Genomic DNA, 22212 nt, shown 5'->3' on the forward strand with positions numbered 1-22212 from the left:
CAATCAGTTGACGTGCTTCATTTCTGACTGTATCACTATTCAGCAAAAGAATAATACGAATATAAACACGACATGATATGTATATTCTTCCGTGTTTGCTGCTGTCTCACTCTAGTTTCGTAGTTTATTAGGCAGACAAGATTTAAATGAGATAGCAGCAAGCACGAAAGAATACATGGCATAATGTTTACATTCTTCTATCTTTCCTTTTAATTTATTTACTGACGCTGAAGTTTTGGCGCCAGTATTTTTGTGCCTACAGAGCAAGCCTGTATAGTGCTACATATATTCGACAGCAGAAGTTGGTTGTGGCGACACCTACCAACATTTTCCAAAACTTCCGCTTACCTTGCACTCGATTCTAAGCGCAGGCGGTTTTTTGGATTACAAAAACAGGAAAAAAAAGTGCAGCTTAGATTCGAGTAAATATAGTACTATGTTTCCTTCTCTCCCTTCTCCTAGTCTCAAATTCCAGTCACCCATGACTATTAAATTTTCGTCTCCCTTCACTATATGAATAATTTCTTTTATTTCATCATACATTTCTTCAATTTCTTCGTCATCTGCAGAGCTAGTCGGCACATAAACTTGTTCTACTGTATTAGGCACTGGCTTCATGTCTATCTTGGCCACAATAATGCGTTCACTATGCTGTTCGTAGTAGCTTATCCATACTCCTATTTTTTTATTCATTATTAAACCTACTCCTGCATTACCTCTATTTGATTTTGTATTTAAAACCTTGTATTCACCTGACCAAAAGTCTTGTTCCTACTGCCACTGAACTTCACTAATTCCCACTATATCTAACTTTAACCTATCCATTTCCCTTTTTAAATTTTCCAACCTACCTGCCCGATTAAGGGATCTGACATTCCACGCTCCGATCCGTAGAACGCCAGCTTTCTTTCTCCTGATACCAACGTCCTCCAGAGATCTGAATGGGGGACTATTTTACCTCCGGAATATTTTACCCAAGAGGACAACATCATCATTTAATCATACAGTAAAGCTGCATGCCCTCGGGAAAAATTACGGCTGTAGTTTCCCCTTGCTTTCACCGTTCGCAGTACCAGCACAGCAAGGCCGTTTTGGTTAGTGTTACAAGGCCAGATCTGTCAATCATCCAGACTGTTGCACCTGCAAGTACTGAAAAGGCTGCTGCCCCTCTTCAGGAACCACACGTTTGTCTGGCCTCTCAACAGATACCCCTCCATTGTGGTTGCACCTACGGTACGGCTATCTGTATTGTTGAGGCACGCAAGCCTCCCCACCAACGGCAAGGTCCATGGTTCATGGGGGGAGATGTACTGTTTCAGAATATCCCATTGCTGTGGACTGCAAATGAAAAGGTCAAAGAAGTTGAAACATTCCGAGAAAAGTATCAGTTTCTTGACAACACTCAGTTGCATATGTACCTCAAGTAAGGTGATGACAAGCACACAGAGAATTTTGCAAGAGGACTCCACTAAAGAAAATGTGTCTCAGCTTTTTTATAACACACCCTCAAAGTCTTCTCCATGACATTCACTGACAGGAACTGAGTTTCACAAGTACTGATCGAACTGAATGTGTAATAGCGACTCCTTTCTTTCTCATTAGACTCTATGAATCCCAGAGAGTTCATTTATTTCTTGTTTCTACTTTTAAATTTCCATGTTTAAGTAAAGATAACACAGGAAATATTGCCCCTTCATGATAATTCGAACCAACAACAATTGAAGATGGCACTCCTATTGTATGGGCGTAACTAGAAACAAGCGTAAATTCATAGTATCACTTGACAAATAATACATTTGTAACACTTTCCAGCTTCTTGTCCATTTCTCACCTGCTAATGTACTTTACAGTAAATGGATCATAGTGACTCAAGAGCTCTGAGAAAATTTCCGTTGTGTGGATTCCTAATTTTCTGAGATGAACCTCTGAAAGCCAAACTTCTTTGACCAGAAATAATACCGTATAAAGTAACGTGGGATTTCCCACATATGTTGGCTCTTCTAGAAACAAACAAAAGAAAAACATTACCTCTTTACTTCCCACCTTTAGCAAGGCCCATGTACATCTTTCACATTTTATTTCTTCACTTTTACGATTCTTCTACGACAACTATACACGCAGATGTATTTTATTGGTGTTGGTCTTGAACGCAATCAGAAGTGCCTTATCTTTGAATATTGTTGTCAGTCCTACCAAATTATGATGTACATCTGTTAGGGTAATGTTTTTGTTAGGTTTTCCAACAGCATTTACATAAAGTGCAGTTTAGACTCCACCACAACAAAGGTGTTTCTTGTGCAAGATTTCTAAAGAAAAAGCTGTGCATTCAATATTAAGAACAAGACAGAATTGTATGCAATTGACCTGTAAGAATAATAAAGTGAGCAAGAGCTAGATTAACTATGCTGGTGCTGGGGTAATGTTCTTTTATTTATTATACAATAAAAAAATACAATATTAGTCTGATATTTGTCAACTGAGCACTTGGGGGAATTAGAGGAAAGACTTGGGGCCCTCCACATGGCCTGGATCCTGGGGATTGTCCCCCATCCCCCTCTCGTCAGGCCTTGATGTAGGAGAAAATTGCAAAAACATCAACTATCTGAACAGGAACAGGTGCAACTATTAATCACATTATTGCAATGATCATACAGAGCTGAGACAAATGAAAACTGTAAAATTCAGTTGCTTGCATTTTCGAAATATTCTGCTATTTTATCTCTTGTCAGTGCAACTGAACTCTCAATAGAAACAACACCCTATTTTACTTGAAGAGACAATACAGAACAGGCATAAAAAAAACTCAACATACACAAATCAATCAAGTAACATTATGAAAGAATAAAATACAGGTAATGCGACTATATGAAAATAAAATAAAAGGAAGAATGGAGACCATGAAAAGAAACAAGGCAATAATAAAGAAGATGGCTGAAATTAGCTGTAATAACACACAAGGGCTGTAAAATTGGGAAAATTACAGTTTTCTTTGTAGTGGGTATGATAAGACCTTCTGTAAAACTTTACTAAATGCCTTCTCAGAAAACTACTTAGAACAGATAGTTAGGAATCCCACTCATGATAGAAACATATTGGATCTAATGGCAACAAACAGACCTGAGCTCTTGGAGGATGTCCTAATTGAAACGGGAGTCAGTGGCCACAATGTGATTGTGGCAACAATGTGATTGTGGCAACAAGTACAAAGGAAAACTAAAACAAGCAGAAAGATATACATGTTCAGTAAAATAGATAAAAAATCAGTAGTGTCATCTCAATGGGGAAATTGAAACTTTCAGCACAGGTAAGGAGCATGTAGAGGAACTCTGGCTCAAGAATAATTGACCATACACCGGATAGATATGTACTCAGTATAAGAGTTCATAATGGGAGGGAACCCCCATGGTGTACAGTCACTGTAATTCTAAAGAGACAGAGATTACTGCATAAGAGGTGCAAAACCAAGTGTATGGCTATAGATAGAGAGAGATGATGAATGAAATGTGTTTCGCTGTCAAGAGAGCAATGCATGATGCCTTCCATGATCACTGTAGCAGAATATTGTCAAACAATATTTCACAAAACCCAAAGAAATTCTGGTCGTATGTAAAGGCTGTTAGTGGCACCAAAGTTAGTGTCCAGTCCCTAACAAATGAGACTGGAACTGCAATTTAGGGTAGCAAAGCAAAAGCTGAAATGCTTAATTCCGTTTTCATGTTTGATTGATTTGTTGTAAAATCTAAGAACATATTCTGAGCTCAAACATAAGAGGTATCTGTAACAGAATGATGTCCTCAATGCCAACCAGTATGGATTTCAAAAACATCCCTCGTGTGAAACCCACCTCGCACTTTTCTCACATGACATACTGAACGCTTTGGATCAAGGCAACAAGGTAATGCACTGTTTGTTTATTTCCGAAAAGCACTTGACTCAATACCACATCTACGTCTATTGTCAAAAGTGCAGTCATATGGGGTATCAAGTGAAATTCGTGACTAGATTGAGGGTTTTCTTGGTAGGGAGGACACAGCATGTTATCTTCGATGGGGAGTCATTGTCAGATGACAGTAACTTTGGGTGCACCCTTGAGAAGTATGTTGGGGCCCTTTATGTTCATGGTGTACATTAATGATCATGCATACAATATCAATAACAACCTCAAGCTTTTTGCAGATGATGCAGTTATCTATAATGAACTACTATCTGAAAGAAGCTGCATAAATAATCAGTCAGATCTTGAAAAGATTTCAACATTGTGCAGAGATTGGCAACTTGCTCTAAATGTTCAGAAAAGGAAAATTGTGCACTTAAAAAAACATAGTGACCCACTGTTGGAATTACCCAACTCATATACAACACTTTGTAGGGATATGAAATGAAATGACACAGATTCAGTTGTGCGTAAAGCACGTGGTAGACTTCTGTTTATTGATAGAATACTCGGGAAGTGCAATCAGTCTACAAAGGAGATTACTTACAAATTACTCATATGACCAGTTCTAGAATATAGCTCAAGTGTGGGGGGACCCATACCAAATAGGGCAACAGGTGATATTGAACATATACAGAGAAGGGCAGCACAAATGGTCACAGGTTTGTTTACTCCCTGGGAGAGAGTTACAGAGATACTGAAGCAATCGAACTGCTGGAAGACTCTTGAAGACAGATGTAAACTATCCCAAGAAAATTTATTAACAATGTTTCAAAAACTGGCTTTAAATGATTGCTCTATGAATATACTACAACCCCCTACGTATCGCTCATCTAGGAAATGTAAGGATAAGATTAGAATAATTACTGCATGCACAAAGGCATTCAAACCATAATTCTTCCCGCTCTTCATATGTGAATGGAACAGGAAGAAACCCTAATAACTGGTACGGGGGAGGGGGGGGGGGGCACACACCCTCTGCCATACAACTCATGGTGGTTTGCAGAGAACAGATGTAGATGTAGAAGACATACTATATTTCTCCTGATGCAAAAGTCACTAACAACAAACTGACAATAAAAGAAAAACCAAAGATGAATAGCAGTTGAACTTGGTGTGGAGTAAGGGAAAAGTTCACTACAAGATGATGATAGAAATACAAACTCAATAATGACAGCCAAACAAAAAATTTGCTTCCTTAGGAGGAGTTGACAATGTGCACAACAGCAAATCCAAATAACTGACTGTAAAGAAGTTTCAGAGTCTAAGTGAATTAATTCCTGCTGGATTAGTTGGAAGCAAAAAGTAGAACTCTGTACAGATTTGGTTGAACTTGCTGTAAGTGTACCACTCACCCTAGCCAGGGGCATTCAACCTTTTTTTTTTTTTCCTTCCATTGGATCTCTTTCTACTGCAGCTATAATAACCACAATACAATTACTTAACAGAGGAGAGACAAAATGATATTGTGAGGTATTCATACAGAAAGCATATCACACTGCTTATTACTAATAATTGGAAGAATTAATATAGATGAATGGATGGGTGTAAGAGCTATGGATCATAGTAACTGATATTTGATGATAAATTTCAGACGTGCCATGAAACTTTAACTGTTAATAGCTGAACTGCCAAAAAAATAAAGATTTAATAACAATTTAATAGGAGAGCACACAAAAAAGGAAACAAAGTAATACAACACTGAACCCTGCTCATACTTCAAATTGTGTTATGTTATGTTATATAAGAGGGTCGAGTTAAAATGATTCTTCCACAGACAATGGAAAATTTATTTCATTAAAACCTGACATACTGTAAATAGCTTGTTACATGCGCTTCAGAAGGACATGAAGTTTAAGAGACAGACAGACAGACAGAGAGAGAGAGAGAGAGAGAGAGAGAGAGAGAGAGAGAGCTGAGCTATACACAACATTAGTGTGATTGCCAATCATACGACAGCATGCTATTGGAGGGAAAAAAAACACTTACTAAAAGTTCAGGGTCATCATCATCCCCAGATACATCTTCATCAGATGGTATATCCTTTAGACTTTCAGCAACCATTGCATCCAGATTTACCTGAGGTACTGCTGGTGCTGGACGAGCTGGAACAGCAAATAGTAAAGCTTATGAGCTGTTTATATTTTTAACACCATGACTAACATGAAATCCATTTGGAGGGGCAATTAATTACTCAACATAAATAAAATGAAAAAGAAAAAAAAATGCCAACAATTACGCTCTCATTAAAGAAGACTTGGAAACCAACTTATTAAAAAACATCAAGACTTTTTAGGAATAACAAGTTGAAGAAAGTAAATAAGGACTCAAGCCCTAAAGTTCCCACACAAAATTAGGGAGTTACTTGAAAACTGAAACTTCTTTCCAAATCTGAATAACAGAATATGTAAAGATTACAAATATCAAAAGAACTCTATCACGCTAAAAGCTCATCAAAACCATAATACATCATACATAACCACAGTTAAACTTGTATCTAGACAGAGTAAATTTGCACATGCACAACCCATCAGAGAAGCATCAGTATAATAAGAAATAACATACTAAATTTGGAACAATGGTATATACAATATTTGTGAAGTACTTGATATTCTGGAGCTGATTTTTTAAGACATCTACTGTGTAATCAATAACTAATTTTTCAGAATATGGTTCAAATGGCTCTGAGCACTATGGGACGTAACTGCTGAGGTCATGAGTCCCCTAGAACTAAGAACTACTTAAACCTAACTAACCTAAGGACATCACACACATCCATGCCCGAGGCAGGATTCGAACCTGCAACCATAGCGGTCGCGCGGTTCCAGACTGTAGCGCTTAGAACCGCTCGGCCACTCCGGCCGGCTTTTTTCAGAATAGGCAATGGAAAGTTGTCTTGTAGGCTTATTAGCAGACACATACATTGAAACTTCCTGACAGATTAAAACTGTGTGCCGGACCGAGACTTGAACTCGGGACCTTTGCCTTTCGCGGGCAAGTGCTGCAGAGTGAAAATCTCATTCTGGAGACGTATACAGTATTCATCATGAAAACTTCTTCAAACCTCAACCTCCACTTTTATGATATGCTGTTTCACAAAAAGTCTTATGTCAGCAACACACTGATTCAATTTAATAAAACAACATAGGATATTTAATAAAACAATGGAAAAGTGTAGTTTCAGCTCTCTGAGACTGCAGACTTGTGTGTGTGTGTGTGTGTGTGTGTGTGTGTGTGTGTGTGTGTGTGTGTGTGTGATATATATCGAAAGCTATGATTGTGTGAATCTTTTTATTGTACCTATTGCGACTCAGCATCTCTGCTATATGGTGAGTAGCAACTTTCCTTCTCTGGTAGAGGACATTTAATACTAGAGCAGCAGAAAATGCAACACTGTTACAACACCTGGAAGGCATCATTTGATATCTGCATCTACCCAGAAACGTGATCGATTTCTAAAGTGCTTAACATTTCTTCATTAATTTTACCCATGTTTCAAAACACAGTTTAAATTAAACTTTGAGAATTCGCGCTTTTCATATACATCTCTGCAAACAGCTTTTTTGTGCTTCTCTCAGATGTCACCAGTCTTGTTTCCTTTGCACATACAATTTGACACTTATTTCCTTATTCTGATTTGTCCAGTTCTATATCCACTTCTTTGTTCAAATAGCTTCTTGCTCCTGTCCCGTTCTTTGTTGTTTCTTGTCTGTGAGTTCATTTACCCATTAAAGAATTAATGCTTTTCTCGTTGGGTTATTTTTAGTTAAGTTAGAACCTAGATTAAGTGTCACTTCTCGGACCAGGTGTGGTCAAAACAGCGGAGAGGTCACTAAATAAGAGGAGAATAAAACAAGTCACTTACAGAGCTCGCAACGATGTAATAAATCAATATTAAATTTTAAAAAATACATTTATACATGGGCATGAGAGGGGCAAAAACATAGCTTTTATGTCACCTTGTTGAAGTTCAGACTCAAAGGAGTGGCTTGGGTATTATGGTTGGTTGGTTGGTTGGTTGGTTTGGGGGGGATTAAAGGGACCAGACTGCGACGGTCATCGGTCCCTTTTTCCAAAAAAAGTAAAACCACCCAAAGAGAATAAAAAAAAAACGAACAACAGGAAAGACGTCAGACGACACAGGACAAGAAATACTCCTACAGAGATCAGACGAAACAAATTAAAATCACACAGAGTGTGACAGTGGTTGGCCGACCATAGAGATAAAAAGGAAAAGCCAACCACCGAGAACACATTAAAAACTCAGCGTAAAATCGTAGGCCAATGGCCAGAATCAACACAAAAGAACAGAACAAACACTCAGAGTAAATAATAAAAACCCCCTGCCCGAATAAAACGGAAAACTAAGTCAGCCATACCAGGGTCATCACATAAGAGGGCAGGGAGCGTATCAGGCAGCGCAAATGTCTGCCTGACCACAGCTAAAAGGGGGCAGGCCAACAAAATGTGGGCCACTGTCAAAGCCGCCCCGCAGCGACATAAAGGAGGGTCCTCCCGGCGCAGTAAATAACTGTGTGTCAGGTGGGAGTGGCCAATGCGGAGCCGACAAAGGACGACAGAGTCCCTGCGGTTGGCTCGCAGGGATGACCGCCACACAGTCGTCGTCTCCTTGATGGCACGGAGTTTATTGGGCATGATCCAATTGCGCCATTCAGCGTCCCAAAGCGCAAAAACTTTTCAGCGGAGGACTGCCCGCAAATCAGTCTCTGGGAGGCCAACGTCCAGAGACTGTTTACTCATGGCCTCTTTCGCCAGGCGGTCAACATGTTCATTGCCCAGGATACCGACATGACCGGGGGTCCACACAAAGACCACAGAGCGGCCGCAACGCGCAAGAGTATGCAGGGACTCATGGATAGCCATCACCAGACGAGAACGAGGAAAACAGTGGTCGAGAGCTCGTAAATCGCTCAGGGAATCGCTACAGATAACGAAGGACTCACCTGAGCAGGAGCGGATATACTCTAGGGCACGAAAGATGGCGACTAGCTCAGCAGTGTAAACGCTGCAGCCAGCTGCCAAGGACCGTTGTTCGGAATGGTCCCCCAGAGTTAGCGCATACCCGACACGACCAGCAACCATCGAACCGTCGGTGTAAACAATTCCAGAGCCCTGATACGTGGCCAGGATGGAATAAAAGCGGCGGCGGAAGGCCTCTGGAGGGACCGAGTCCTTCGAGCCCTGTGCCAAGTCGAGCCGAAGGCAAGGGCGAGGAACACACCACGGGGGTGTACGCAGAGGCGCCCGGAAAGGAGGTGGAACTGGGAAAAACCCAAGCCCGCAGAGAAGCTCCTTGATGCGTACGGCGATCGGACAACCCGACCGGGGCCGACGGTCTGGCAGATGGACGACTGACTGCGGGAACAGGACACGATAATTTGGATGCCCAGGCAAGCTAAAAACATGGGCAGCATAAGCGGCCAGCAAACGTTGGCGTCGGAACCGCAGTGGAGGTACACCTGCCTCCACTAGGACGCTGTCCACAGGGCTGGTGCGGAAAGCACCAGTGGCAAGGCGTATCCCGCTGTGGAGAATTGGGTCCAGCACCCGCAACGCAGATGGGGATGCTGAGCCATAAGCTAGGCACCCATAATCCAGGCGAGACTGGATTAACGCCTGGTAGAGCCGCAACAGGGTAGATCGGTCAGCGCCCCAGCGGGTGTGGCTCAAACAACGCAGGGCGTTGAGATGCCGCCAACACGCTTGTTTAAGCTGCCGGATATGAGGCAGCCAAGTCAACCGGGCATCAAAAAGGACACCCAAAAACCTGTGGGTCTCCACCACAGCAAGAAGTTCGTCGGCAAGATAAAGCCGCGGCTCAGGATGGACCGTTCGGTGCCGGCAGAAATGCATAACGTGGGTCTTGGCAGCCGAAAACTGAAAACCACGCGCTACAGCCCAAGACTGCGCCTTGCGGATTGCGCCCTGTAGCTGACGTTCAGCTGCTGCAATGCTAATAGAACTATAGCAAAGACAGAAGTCGTCAGCATACAGGGAAGCGGAGACAGAATTTCCTACTGCCGCAGCGAGACCGTTTATTGCAATTAAAAACAGGCAGACACTGAGGACAGAGCCCTGGGGTACCCCGTTCTCCTGGACGAGGGAGGAACTATACGAGGCCGCGACTTGCACGCGGAAGGTACGATACGACAGAAAATTTCTGATAAAGATCGGCAGAGGGCCCCGAAGACCCCATCCATGAAGCGTAGAAAGGATGTGATGACGCCATGTCGTATCGTACGCCTTCCGCATGTCGAAAAAGACAGCGACCAGGTGCTGACGGCGGGCAAAGGCTGTACGGATGGCCGACTCAAGGCTCACCAGATTGTCGGTGGCGGAGCGGCCTTTACGGAACCCACCCTGAGACGGAGCCAGAAGGCCCCGAGACTCCAGCACCCAATTTAAGCGCCGGCTCACCATCCGTTCAAGCAACTTGCAAAGAACGTTGGTGAGACTAATGGGACGGTAGCTGTCCACCTCCAGAGGGTTCTTTCCAGGTTTCAAAATGGGGATGACAATACTTTCCCACCATTGCGACGGAAACTCACCCTCGACCCAGAGACGGTTGTAAAGGTCGAGGAGGCGTCGCTTGCAGTCCACTGAAAGGTGTTTCAGCATCTGACAGTGGATGCGATCTGGCCCGGGAGCGGTATCAGGGCAAGCGGCAAGGGCACTCTGAAATTCCCACTCACTGAATGGAGCGTTGTAGGGTTCAGAAGCGTTGGTGCGAAAAGAAAGGCTCCGACGGTCCATCCGCTCTTTAATGGAGCGGAAGGCCTGGGGGTAATTCGCAGAAGCGGAACTCATAGCAAAATGCTCTGCTAAGCGGTTTGCAATGACGTCGGAGTCAGTACAAACTGCTCCATTCAGTGAGAGCGCAGGGACGCTGGCAGGGGTCCGATAGCCGAAGACCCATCGAATCTTGGCCCAGACCTGCGATGGAGTAACATGGAGTCCAATGGTGGACACATACCGCTCCCAGCACTCCTTCTTGCCTTGGCGGATAAGGAGGCGGGCCCGCGCACGCAGCCGTTTGAAGGCGATAAGGTGGTCCATGGAGGGATGTCGCTTGTGACGCTGGAGCGCCCGCCGGCGATCTTTAATCACTTCAGTGATCTCAGGCGACCACCAAGGCACAGCCCTCCGCCGAGGGGACCCAGAAGAACGGGGAATGGCAGACTCGGCGGCAGTGACGATGCCGGCGGTGACCGATGTAACCACCGCATCAATGGCATCAGTTGAGAGAGGCTCAATAGCGGCAGTGGAGGAGAACAAGTCCCAGTCAGCCTTATTCATAGCCCATCTGCTAGGGCGCCCAGAAGAGTGACGCTGTGGTAGTGACAGAAAAATCGGAAAGTGGTCACTACCACACAGGTCGTCATGCACACTCCAGTGGACAGATGGTAAGAGGCTAGGGCTACAGATTGAAAGGTCAATGGCGGAGTAGGTGCCATGCGCCACACTGAAGTGTGTGGAGGCACCATCATTCAAAATCGAGAGATCGAGCTGCGACAATAAATGCTCAACGGTGGCGCCTCGACCTGTTGCCACTGACCCACCCCACAGAGGGTTATGGGCGTTAAAGTCGCCCAGTAATAAGAAAGGTGGCGGCAATTGGGCTATCAGCGCACCCAGAACATGCTGCGCGACATCACCCTCCGGTGGAAGGTAAAGACTGTAGACGGTAAGAGCCTGCGGCGTCCACACCCTAACAGCGACAGCCTCTAAAGCTGTTTGTAGAGGGACAGACTCGCTGTGAAGAGAGTTAAGGACATAGATGCAGACGCCACCAGACACCCTTTCATAAGCTGCTCGGTTCTTATAATAACCCCGATAGCCACGGAGGGCGGGGGTGCGCATTGCTGGAAACCAAGTTTCCTGCAGAGCAATGCAGAGGAAAGGGTGTAGGCTTTTAAGTTGGCGGAGCTCAGCTAGATGGTGGAAGAAACCGCTGCAGTTCCACTGGAGGATGGTTTTGTCCATGGCTGAGAAAGGCGTGCCGGGACTGGGACGGCAGATTACGCCGCTGGGTCACCTGCTGCCTCCGATTGAGCACCCGTGCTAGTGCTATTGCTATTCACGGCGTCTGAGGGACCGGCGAGATCGAGGTCCTCAGCGGACGCCAGAATCTCCACCTCGTCCCCAGACGCAGAACTAGAAGGTTGCGATGGGGTGGCTACCACCGCGCATTCCTTGGGCTTAGAGCTGCTCTTCTTTGATTTCTCACGCTGCTCCTTGGGTTTAACTGGCTGGGAGGGCTTCACCGAGTCAGTCTCCGGGACTGAGGAGGATCGGGAAGCCCTTCGACCTGCAGATTGTGGGCACTTACGCCACTGTCGATCGTCAGCCTTCCCGCCGGTGGAAACCTGGGAAGGGAGGGACCCAAGGGACCCCTTGCGAGCGTGAGAAGCCGAAGAAGTTGGACACTTCTCCGGCTTAGAAGCGGGGACCGACGTCCCCGATGGGGGGGATAGTGTTGCTCCTGAGGTAGGTGGCACAGGAGCAACCCGGTGGGTAGAGCCCCCCACTGGCAAGGGGGCAGGAGGAGTTGTACCACTCGTCGATCCGGCCGGAAGGCGCGAAACTGATGGGGCTAGCACAGGTGTTGTAGCAGCGGCGTAGGAAGTTGTCATTCGCACTGGATGTAATCGGTCGTATTTCCGTTTGGCCTCAGTATAAGTCAGTCGGTCCAGGGTCTTATATTCCATGATTTTGCGCTCTTTCTGGAATATTCTGCAGTCTGGCGAGCAAGGTGAATGGTGCTCCCCGCAGTTGACGCAGATGGGAGGCAGGGCACATGGAGTATCGGGATGAGATGGGCGTCCGCAATCTCGACATGTGAGGCTGGAAGTGCAGCGGGAAGACATATGGCCGAACTTCCAGCACTTGAAGCACCGCATCGGGGGAGGGATACAGGGCTTGACGTCACATCGGTAGACCATCACCTTGACCTTTTCCGGTAACGTATCACCCTCGAAGGCCAAGATGAAGGCACCGGTAGCAACCTGATTGTCCCTCGGACCCCGATGAACGCGCCGGACGAAATGAACACCTCTACGTTCTAAGTTGGCGTGCAGCTCGTCATCAGACTGCAAAAGGAGGTCCCTATGGAAAATAACACCCTGGACCATATTTAAACTCTTATGTGGAGTAATAGTAACGTTAACATCCCCCAACTTGTCACAAGCAAGTAACCTGCGTGACTGGGTGGAGGATGCCGTGTGTATCAGTACTGAGCCAGACCGCATTTTAGACAAGCCCTCCACCTCCCCAAACTTGTCCTCTAAATGCTCGATGAAGAACTGAGGCTTTGTGGAGAGAAAAGACTCCCCATCAGCTCTCGTGCAAACTAAGAATCGGGGCGAATAACTGTTACCTCCATCCTGGGACTTACGCTCTTCCCACGGCGTGGCCAGGGAGGGGAACGTTTTCGGATCGTACTTCTGAGCATTAAATTGAGCCCGAGAACGCTTAGAGACTGCTGGCGGCTGGCCGCCAGCGAGAGATGATGTACCACGCTTCATTGCGGGTCATCCGCCCTGATGCCACCTACTCCGACCAAGAGCCCTCCCCACGGGCGCCACCCAGCCACAGCAAAGGCCACCTGGCAGGATGGCCGTTGCCGGGAGTCCTGATACCCCAGGAGGATAGGCATCTACTCCTTGGCATACGTGGGGAGTTAACGGCGCAGGCATCAGTAGAGCGATCCCTGTGTTGTCAGGGGGCTACAACCAAGAGGGTACATGGCGGCCCCACCACAACGGACTGGCGACCGTGCTGGATCTTAGGCGCAAAACTGTCCAACGTCGTCGTCGCAGTTAAAAGAAACACTGCAGAGGGCAGCTTGGTAATCGCACCCAGGGACGTATCCCCGCCCTAAAGATCGAAAACGAGCGGGACACCATTGCAACGACGTGAAAGCCGGCTAAAGGTCTAATTGCACGACGGATACAGTGCACCATGTAAGGCGCCCTTCCCCAATTGGCTCGCTCTTCGGAATTATTTAGAAAGATGGAGGTCAAACCCGAGAGGGGACCATCACATAAGGCCAAAACATGTGAGACTCCTTTTAGTCGCCTCTTACGACAGGCAGGAATACCGCGGGCCTATTCTAACCCCCGAACCCGCAGGGGGGTTGGGTATTATGTAGCAGTACAATTGCACGAGGTGGTAGATTTTTGGATTTCGAATATCTTTTTAACAGCCAGATCAAATGCATAAAAAATAATCCTTTAAAGAAATTACCATTCATCTAAGTACTTTTTTTTGTAATAAATAGTGGGCACTGTCATGTTTATGTTTCTTAAGGCTCTTGGTTTCTTATATTTGACAATTACAAACATCAATTTATGGTCACCACTTGCCTTGCACCAAGTTACAATGATCAAGCTGTCCTATGCTAGTGTCATGCCTGTGGCCGTTTGAGGTAATGGATTTTTGAGGCAGCATTTTATAGTTTAGCCCAGACTCATCAATGTTGTATAACTGATCAACTACCAGTTTATTTTCTGACCTTTTTTTCCAAATTTTTCAATGAATTCCCCAACTGCATCATCATCAGAACGTTGTTTTTCACATGAAACAGCAACTTGCCTAAACTCATGACAATTTTTCCAACAGTGAAGCCAATCTTCACATGTTTCTACTACGTGGCAGGAGTAAAATCAATTGATAGCACTGGCACACAGTTTGCCAAGAAGTGCAGACTGATGATCAGATACATGGTTGGGTAAGCCAAGGAAGTCAGTGAATCCCAGGTTGGAGAATTGAGGTTTTACGTTAATTGGTTATAAATGGTTTATGCATTTATTGCTGCCATGTCCTGGATGCATTTCTTATTTCACTCCAAGAATTTGATTCTGTGTGTTTTACACAATACACAACATTTATTAACATAGGAGTTGAAAGGCACTGATGATGGAGTCATCCGCTTGGTGGCAGGCATATGCAGTGGATCATCATCTCTGCATCAGGTCATTTAAAGCAGCCCTTCTACCAGGTGACGGCATGTTAGCAACCTTCCATTTCATTCTACCTCTAGCTGCAATCTTCACTGTTGCATCATTTGACTCCTGAGATTGTTGTGGAAAGAATTGTAATGAGGCGTCAACTAATGACAGTAACACCTATCTTCGCCAGTTGCATCACATTGAAAAATCACCATCTGAATGCAATACATCACTTTCTGATTCAATATCAGAGTTCTCCAGAATCTGCTCTTTTCTAGTAAGATCACACAAAATATGAACTGAAAAGTTATGTTACAGTGTCCAGTGTGGAAACCTTTTAAATCATTATTCAGAGCAGCGATTGTTGACCAAATCAAATTGAAATGCAAATAGCTTTGTAATTATGTGAGCACCAATATTCTGTTCTAGGTCAACCTTGAGAAATTTCCACAACATTGTGAAAATTCAGGACACAGCAATAGGCTATCGTCACAAGCAGAAAAAATGAGGAAAGGTCAAGAAGTTTGGTGCAATGGTGCTAAAAACTGATTTATTTACTGCAGAAATAAAAACTGATAGGTTTCTTTTGATTCCTTTATAGTGTTAAAAGATATGTCACAAAATTTTATTCATGGTCGAACACGAAGCACACCAGAGGGCATCATCCAAACTGACTTGAAAGTTTAAAGTAAAAACTTTTAGTACTCAGAGTAGTGGCTAATAATGGAAGGGGACAACAGCACACTGTCATATTGTAAAATGTAAACTTTCAAGGCTGGAAATACCACAATTAATAAAATGTTCCAGGCTATTATGCTGTGGTTGAATGGATTTCACCTTAAAATCCAACGTTTCATCCCCATCTACAGAGGACATTTTCATGGGGGATCGTAACTTTGGTGAATGCCCGATTCACAGGGCGTGAATCGGACATTCAACAAAGCTACAATCCCCCTTGAAAATGTCCTCCAAAGGTGGGGACGGAATGTCGGTTTTTAAGGTGAAATCCATTCAACCACAGTATAATAGCCTGGAACATGTTATTAATTGTGGCCCTGTTATATCACAATAAATGATCACAATGCAATTCTTTTACAAGAAAATCAAGAGCCAAGATCGAAAGTGTATGATAGTAAGGTCTTGGCATTCTCATGAGCTCAACGAATCACTCATCATTCAGGGATGCTGACTTAGTTCTTCGGACAGGCTGCGGGAAGGAAGTGAAGATGTGTAAGGGCCATCATTGCATGTTTATGGACTTGGAATCACTTATCCAGATAGACTGGAGGGAGTGCAAAGGGCGTAGCAGCATTTTCATGGTCCAGGAGTCACTAGTGGGTGTCTATGGAGTCTGAAGTGATAAACTGTGTTTTATATTATCTTGCGCAAAGAGTATGTAATCATATAAACATGGTACAATAGCAACCAACAGAGTGAGGTAGTGCAGGAGTTAGAGACACTGACCTCATACTTATGAGGCTGGAATTTGCTTTGTTCAGCCATCCTGATTTAGGTTGTCTTAAATCATTTCAGGCATGGTGGTCCCTTCAGAAAGACTATGACCAATATCTGTCCTATCCTGATAAAAACATATTCGACACATATTTGCAGGAGGCCTACCACTACTAACACTACCATACATATCCTTTTGCTGCCAATTCCAACATTAAAAGCCATTTTTGAGGTCACTGGTTGTTTCCATGCTTAATGTCCCAACTAACACAAGAAATGCACATCAACAGAATCTGTGGAAATTACAGCACACTGCATTGCACTGCTAGGTGCCAATCTGATTCTTAGTCATCCTGTATAGCAGGTAAGGCATTCTTCTAGGAAAGGCCATTTTTTTACCACCGCATGCACTGTTCGTTCTTCAGTTTATCAACCCACTATAACTCTCTTGTATTCAGTCCAATGCTTCTGGCTGCCCTAAACCGCTGTACCTCTTCTCTTACTACATGGAATACGACAAGGCGAGATCATAGTAGTCTTCCACTTCTATTAGAGAGACCAAATTCAAGAGTCAGCCATACGTCTTTCCTGTTACATTTCCTTGATGTGCTCGCACCACTTGGTAAATTACTTGAACAAATACAACACTTGCAACTGAAAGCACATTAACTATGGACACAAACTTACAGACAGAACAGAAGTGCGTCATGGATAGACACTACTGTTTATACGAACACTGAATATTACAGAATAATTTCCACATACAGCATAACTAATGGCAATATTTATGTATGCCTTCTGTTCATCTCATTTGAAGATAAGCTCCGAATGGCTTAAAAACAAGTTAAGTGACTGGTTGCAACTATTTACAGCTATGACTGATGCAGGCACTTGTGTAATTTTCTAAACAGAAGAAGAAACTTAATAGTCAAAATTTTATAATATGTTGATTCACAAAATGAAAATGTATAAAGTCACACATCATGATAAGGCAATGAAATAATTTTGGCTACCTGAAGGCAGTTCCAGATTTTTCATTAGCATGAATCACATCTGGTTTGAAGTTGATGGATAAATGAGAAATTTGCTGCCAATCTCGTGTTAAGTAGTTCCCACTTCTTTTATTCGTATTCTCTGTCAAATTAAAAAAAGCTATTTTGACTAAAAATGTGACTTTCACAATATTGTTTACTTTGTGTACAGAGCAGAAAGTTCTGTTCTGATACCAACTAATTTTCTACAGTCATCAGCTTGCATATCACCCAAGACTTCAACAGTGAAGCTCACTTCTTTTGCTATTAACAGGTTTTTTTGTTTCCATTGTATGTTTGCTGATGCTGATCAATATTAAGGGTTAATTTTCAGAATTAAGTGGATAACAATACAAACAAACTGACATATCAGTCATTAACATCTAGTGGAAATATTTATGAAGTTTTACATATGGGAACATAACTCACAATGAACACCTGTTTTATTTTCAGATTACTAAAACCTCTCTCACACAACTAACTTGTAGGAAAAAATTAATTACGACATTACTCCTATTAAACTGATTCCACTGATAGAGGTTATGATGATAATCAACACAATAAACTACAATGCAGAGCAGGCATCATTATTTACATGCCATATCCACAATGGAGGAGGACACGCAAGGGAAAAATGTCTAACACTCAATAAGATCTATAGCATCATTTCCAATTCAGATTCTAATCAATATTTCTTCTTGCCTTTTGCAGCTGAATGAATTGTGTGTGTTTTAAGTCAAGTGATAGACAATTTACTTAGAACCAACTAATAATATTCTAAGTTATTTTATTTATTGCTAGTTTTGTTCTTGCAGATCCATTGGTCTTGATTATGATGGTTGCATTATCAACAAAGAGCACTATTTCCAATTTATCTGTGTAAGTTAGAAGTTCATTTATAAAGCAAGAGTAAGAGTAGTACCAGATATGAGCCCTGTGGAATGGCAGTAGTAATTTGTCCTAAGAAGACTAGTCATTGTGAGGGCTGCATGAGCTATCTAAAATGATCTTTTGATTACTAGAAAATAAATCTAAGACAACCATAAAGAATGTTGTGACTTGCGCATTCAAATGCCTTAGGTTGTGTGCAACAAAGCAGAATCCAGTTTCTACATGCACAAAGGGCAGCTGAATGTTTCACTTGCACAAGAACTGAAGTTCCAATGACCAATAATGATAAATCAAGGGAAATAAAGCTGGGTTGTAGTTGAAAATGACAGTACTTCACTGGAACCACTGCTACAAGTTATATCCTTAAGCACTTAAGCAGACAATATCAACAGTACAAGAAATGTGTCATCAGTGACCCCACCCTAGGCAGGCATGAAAAGGGCACAGTACATGATTGAATAGAAGGCATGAACTGGGGAGGGGGCGGGGGACCCTGGGTAGAGCACAAATATGGAGATAACAGTGTAGATATAGATTAACTGAATTAAAATATAGTGGTGGGGATCTGTTGAGGAGTGGGGGCATGGGGGCAGGGGATACCGGGACAATGATGGAAGTGGATGTTGGACAGATGTTAGTATAGACTTAGGACAAGCAATCACAAGATCAAAAATGTGTTGTTAGGACCATTTCTACCACTAACACTTCAGAAAAGACAGTACTGAAGACGAGGAACTCAGATGGCACAGATTGGGGCTATTACTGAAGTCAATTGTGCTGAGCATTTGCTGCAATGTTGTGGTTAATTTTGCTTTTCGACAGTTTGGTGGTGGCCATTCATTTAAGAGGGCAGCTAGTAGTGGTTGTGCACACAAACAAAAGGCTGTGCATAGTTTCAGCAGAACTGACTGACATATGACATGTTGCTTTCATATATTGCCAAGTTTTCCTTCCCCTCATTCCACTCACCTGCTCAATTTGACACAGTCAGTCCCTAATTCCAGTCCCATCACAGTGGCATAAAAATGTAGTTTTGTGTGTATGTGTTCACTTGTGCTCATTCTGTCTAGTTCTTGTGCCTGCCTACTACTTGATACTGCAACTAAATGGTGTGTGGTCATCTGTATTTATACCAGGATTTCAACATTCACAGTTTAACAGGTTATCACTGTGGAAAAGATGCATTTGAACACTTACAATACAATTTGCTTGCAGCTAATTACATAAATATGATGGAAGCTACAGTCTGAGAACATGACTTGAGGAGACTCATACTTAAGAAATCTACTAAGCACTGGATATGTTCAAGCTGAGTTCACTGATTTATGTCAATTTTGCCTAAATAAACACTCATTTGCCTAAGTCTCATCACTGGATCCAAACAGAGATGTAGTCAACTGTATGGACAACTCCACTAGTTTTCCACTGAATAGTTTGCATGAGAGTAGATGAACAAACAAAGAGAGGAGTAGATGAACAAAATGAAAGAGAGATGCAAAGTACAATCGCCACAACAGGTAAGCACTACAAGCAAAAGAAGCAGTAGTTTCACTTGTATGATACTCTCACATTTGATGTCATAGACATTTGTTGATGTTTCAGCCTCACCCTGTGTCACATAGTTTCAGGAGGAGAAATAGATTACTATAACTGTGTGAACCAATGTCAAGCGACTGAGGAAGAAACACCTTACACTTCTTAAGATCATGCAATACGTATGATTCTAATGAAGTGGTCAATGGTATTAAAAATAAATGATACATAGCCCAATATGAACACTGGTATGGCATCTTAAACCTCACAACCGAAGACTTCCTCTCCATAACAGTAGTAATTCCTCATCTCAGAAGCACCTGCTACAGTTTTGGAGCCTGGTAGATAAACATGTGCATCAGGGCAGGTGTAACTTGTCTGTTGTCATCTCAGATCTATGCGAGGTCTGAAGCTGACCGTTTCACTGTGACTACAAATTGATGTGTAGCACAGAATGAAATCTACACCTGGTTTGAAATGGTAAAGTGAAAGAATTAAGTGCAGAAAATCAGTTTGCTACTACCCCATGAACGCAATTTGATCACCACAGCAATAGTTAACATGGCAATTCTGTACTGGATGCACTCACAATACATTTGTGAAACAGGGAATTGTTTGCACAATGATCATAAAAAAAACAACTAGGCCTACATTCCATTCCCAACAAGTGTTGACTAAAGATTACCTTACACAACCCCTGCTCCCAACCCCTTACCTCATGGCTCATACCCCTGTAATAGACCTAGATACAAAACCTGTCCCATATATCCTCCCACCACCACCTACTCGAGTCCAGTCACTAACATCTATCGCATCAAAGGCAGGGCTACCTGTGAAAACAGTCATGTGGTCTACAAGATAAGCTGCACCCACTGTGCTGCATTCTATGTAGGCATGACAATGAACAAGCTGTCTGTCCACATGAATGGCCACTGACAAACTGTAGCCAGGAAACAAGTGGACCACCCTGTTGCTGAACATGCTGCCAAACATGATATCCTTCATTTCAATGACTGCTTCACAGCCTGTGCCATATGGATCCTTCCCACCAACAACAGCTTTTCTGAATTGCACAGGTGGGAACTTTCCCTGCAATACATCCTACATTCCCAACCCTCCAGGTCTCAACCTTCATTAGTCGCTGTCCTCACCCATCCACTCCCTTCCCTGCTCCAGCACTACACAGCCATCATTCCACCACCACATCCAGTCTTTTTTTATTTATTTATCTATATTTCTCTCTTTTTCCACTACTTCCCCCACCTTGCCCTCTCCCGGCTGCTCAACCTGCAGCACTTCACTGTCCACCATCCCAACCTTATTATCCCTCCTCCTCCCCACAGTCTCCTTTCTCCCACCCAGTGGCCATTCCCATCATGCACTGGTATTGCTGCTCGCAAAGTGGTTTCAGTTACCAGCTGAGACTGCAGGAGTGTCTGTGTCGTGTGTGTGTGTGTGTGTGTGTGTGTGTGTGTGTGTGTGTGTGTGTGTGTGGGCGTGTGCGTGTGTGTGGGCGTGTGCGTGCTCTGATTGGTGGTTGTTAAGGTAATCATCCTGTAACTAACCATTCCGTAAACAGCTACCTGTTTATCATTTTGTCATTTTGATTCAGGTAAAGAATTGTTGTGGTCAGAGTTCACTCTATATTTAATATATATTTTTTACTAATAACTGCAACCACATGTTAATTTCTGAAACATTACATTACATACTAAAGCTATTGCAAAGTATTTTGATGCACATTATATAATGTATGAAAATATTAGTACGGGGGGAGGGGAGAGGTTGGCTGGCACGACATGATTCTTACCATCAAATAGGCCTTATGTTTTAAGACTACGACCATTCATTAGGTTAAGGAAGCCTGTGAACATTACAGTTCAGAGGCAGCATGCAAACTGCATCAATTATTCTCCTAGCAGTACATGAGCTGAATGGTCAGAGGTCACAAAGATCAAGTTCCGGTTTTGTAAATATTCAGAAACTAGGTCTAAGAATACAGAGTGAAATGAATCATAAGAGATGACCTGGTCATACCATTAGGCAAACCACTTGAGTCCTCAAAGTAAGACAAAACAAAAAATAAATATGCAGTCAATATAACAAGGGAAAAGTTTAATAAAATCAAGGTGAAAATTTTATAAAAATTCATTTAATAAAAAAGATTCCATAAAACTACAAGGTGTTTAATATTTTGGAAGGTTTCTTTCAAGTGTTATATTGAAACTGTAAATTTGTGACATACTTACACATTTAAGCGTCATACTTCCGTTTCCGACATTTACACTCCTCCCATGTACAATATTATTTTCAAGTAACCTGTATGGCATTGCTTCACTGAACAAGAATCAACAAGATCTAGTGCTAAGAACAAGGAATGATTAACATACTGATAGAAATC

General features: G+C 43.1%; 1 protein-coding gene across 2 annotated transcripts in view; it reads right to left on the bottom strand.

Moving 5' to 3' along the window:
* The window catches only part of LOC126190974 (coiled-coil and C2 domain-containing protein 1-like), a 141827-nt gene that overhangs the window by 118690 nt on the left and 925 nt on the right, over nt 1–22212 (bottom strand). For both annotated transcript variants that reach the window (XM_049931643.1, XM_049931644.1), the window contains exon 3: nt 5924–6039. In XM_049931643.1, the coding sequence (XP_049787600.1) occupies nt 5924–6039 (116 nt within the window). The remainder of the gene's footprint in view (nt 1–5923; nt 6040–22212) is intronic.

Source organism: Schistocerca cancellata, chromosome 6 (genome assembly GCF_023864275.1).
Source record: "Schistocerca cancellata isolate TAMUIC-IGC-003103 chromosome 6, iqSchCanc2.1, whole genome shotgun sequence".
Taxonomy (NCBI): domain Eukaryota; kingdom Metazoa; phylum Arthropoda; class Insecta; order Orthoptera; family Acrididae; genus Schistocerca; species Schistocerca cancellata.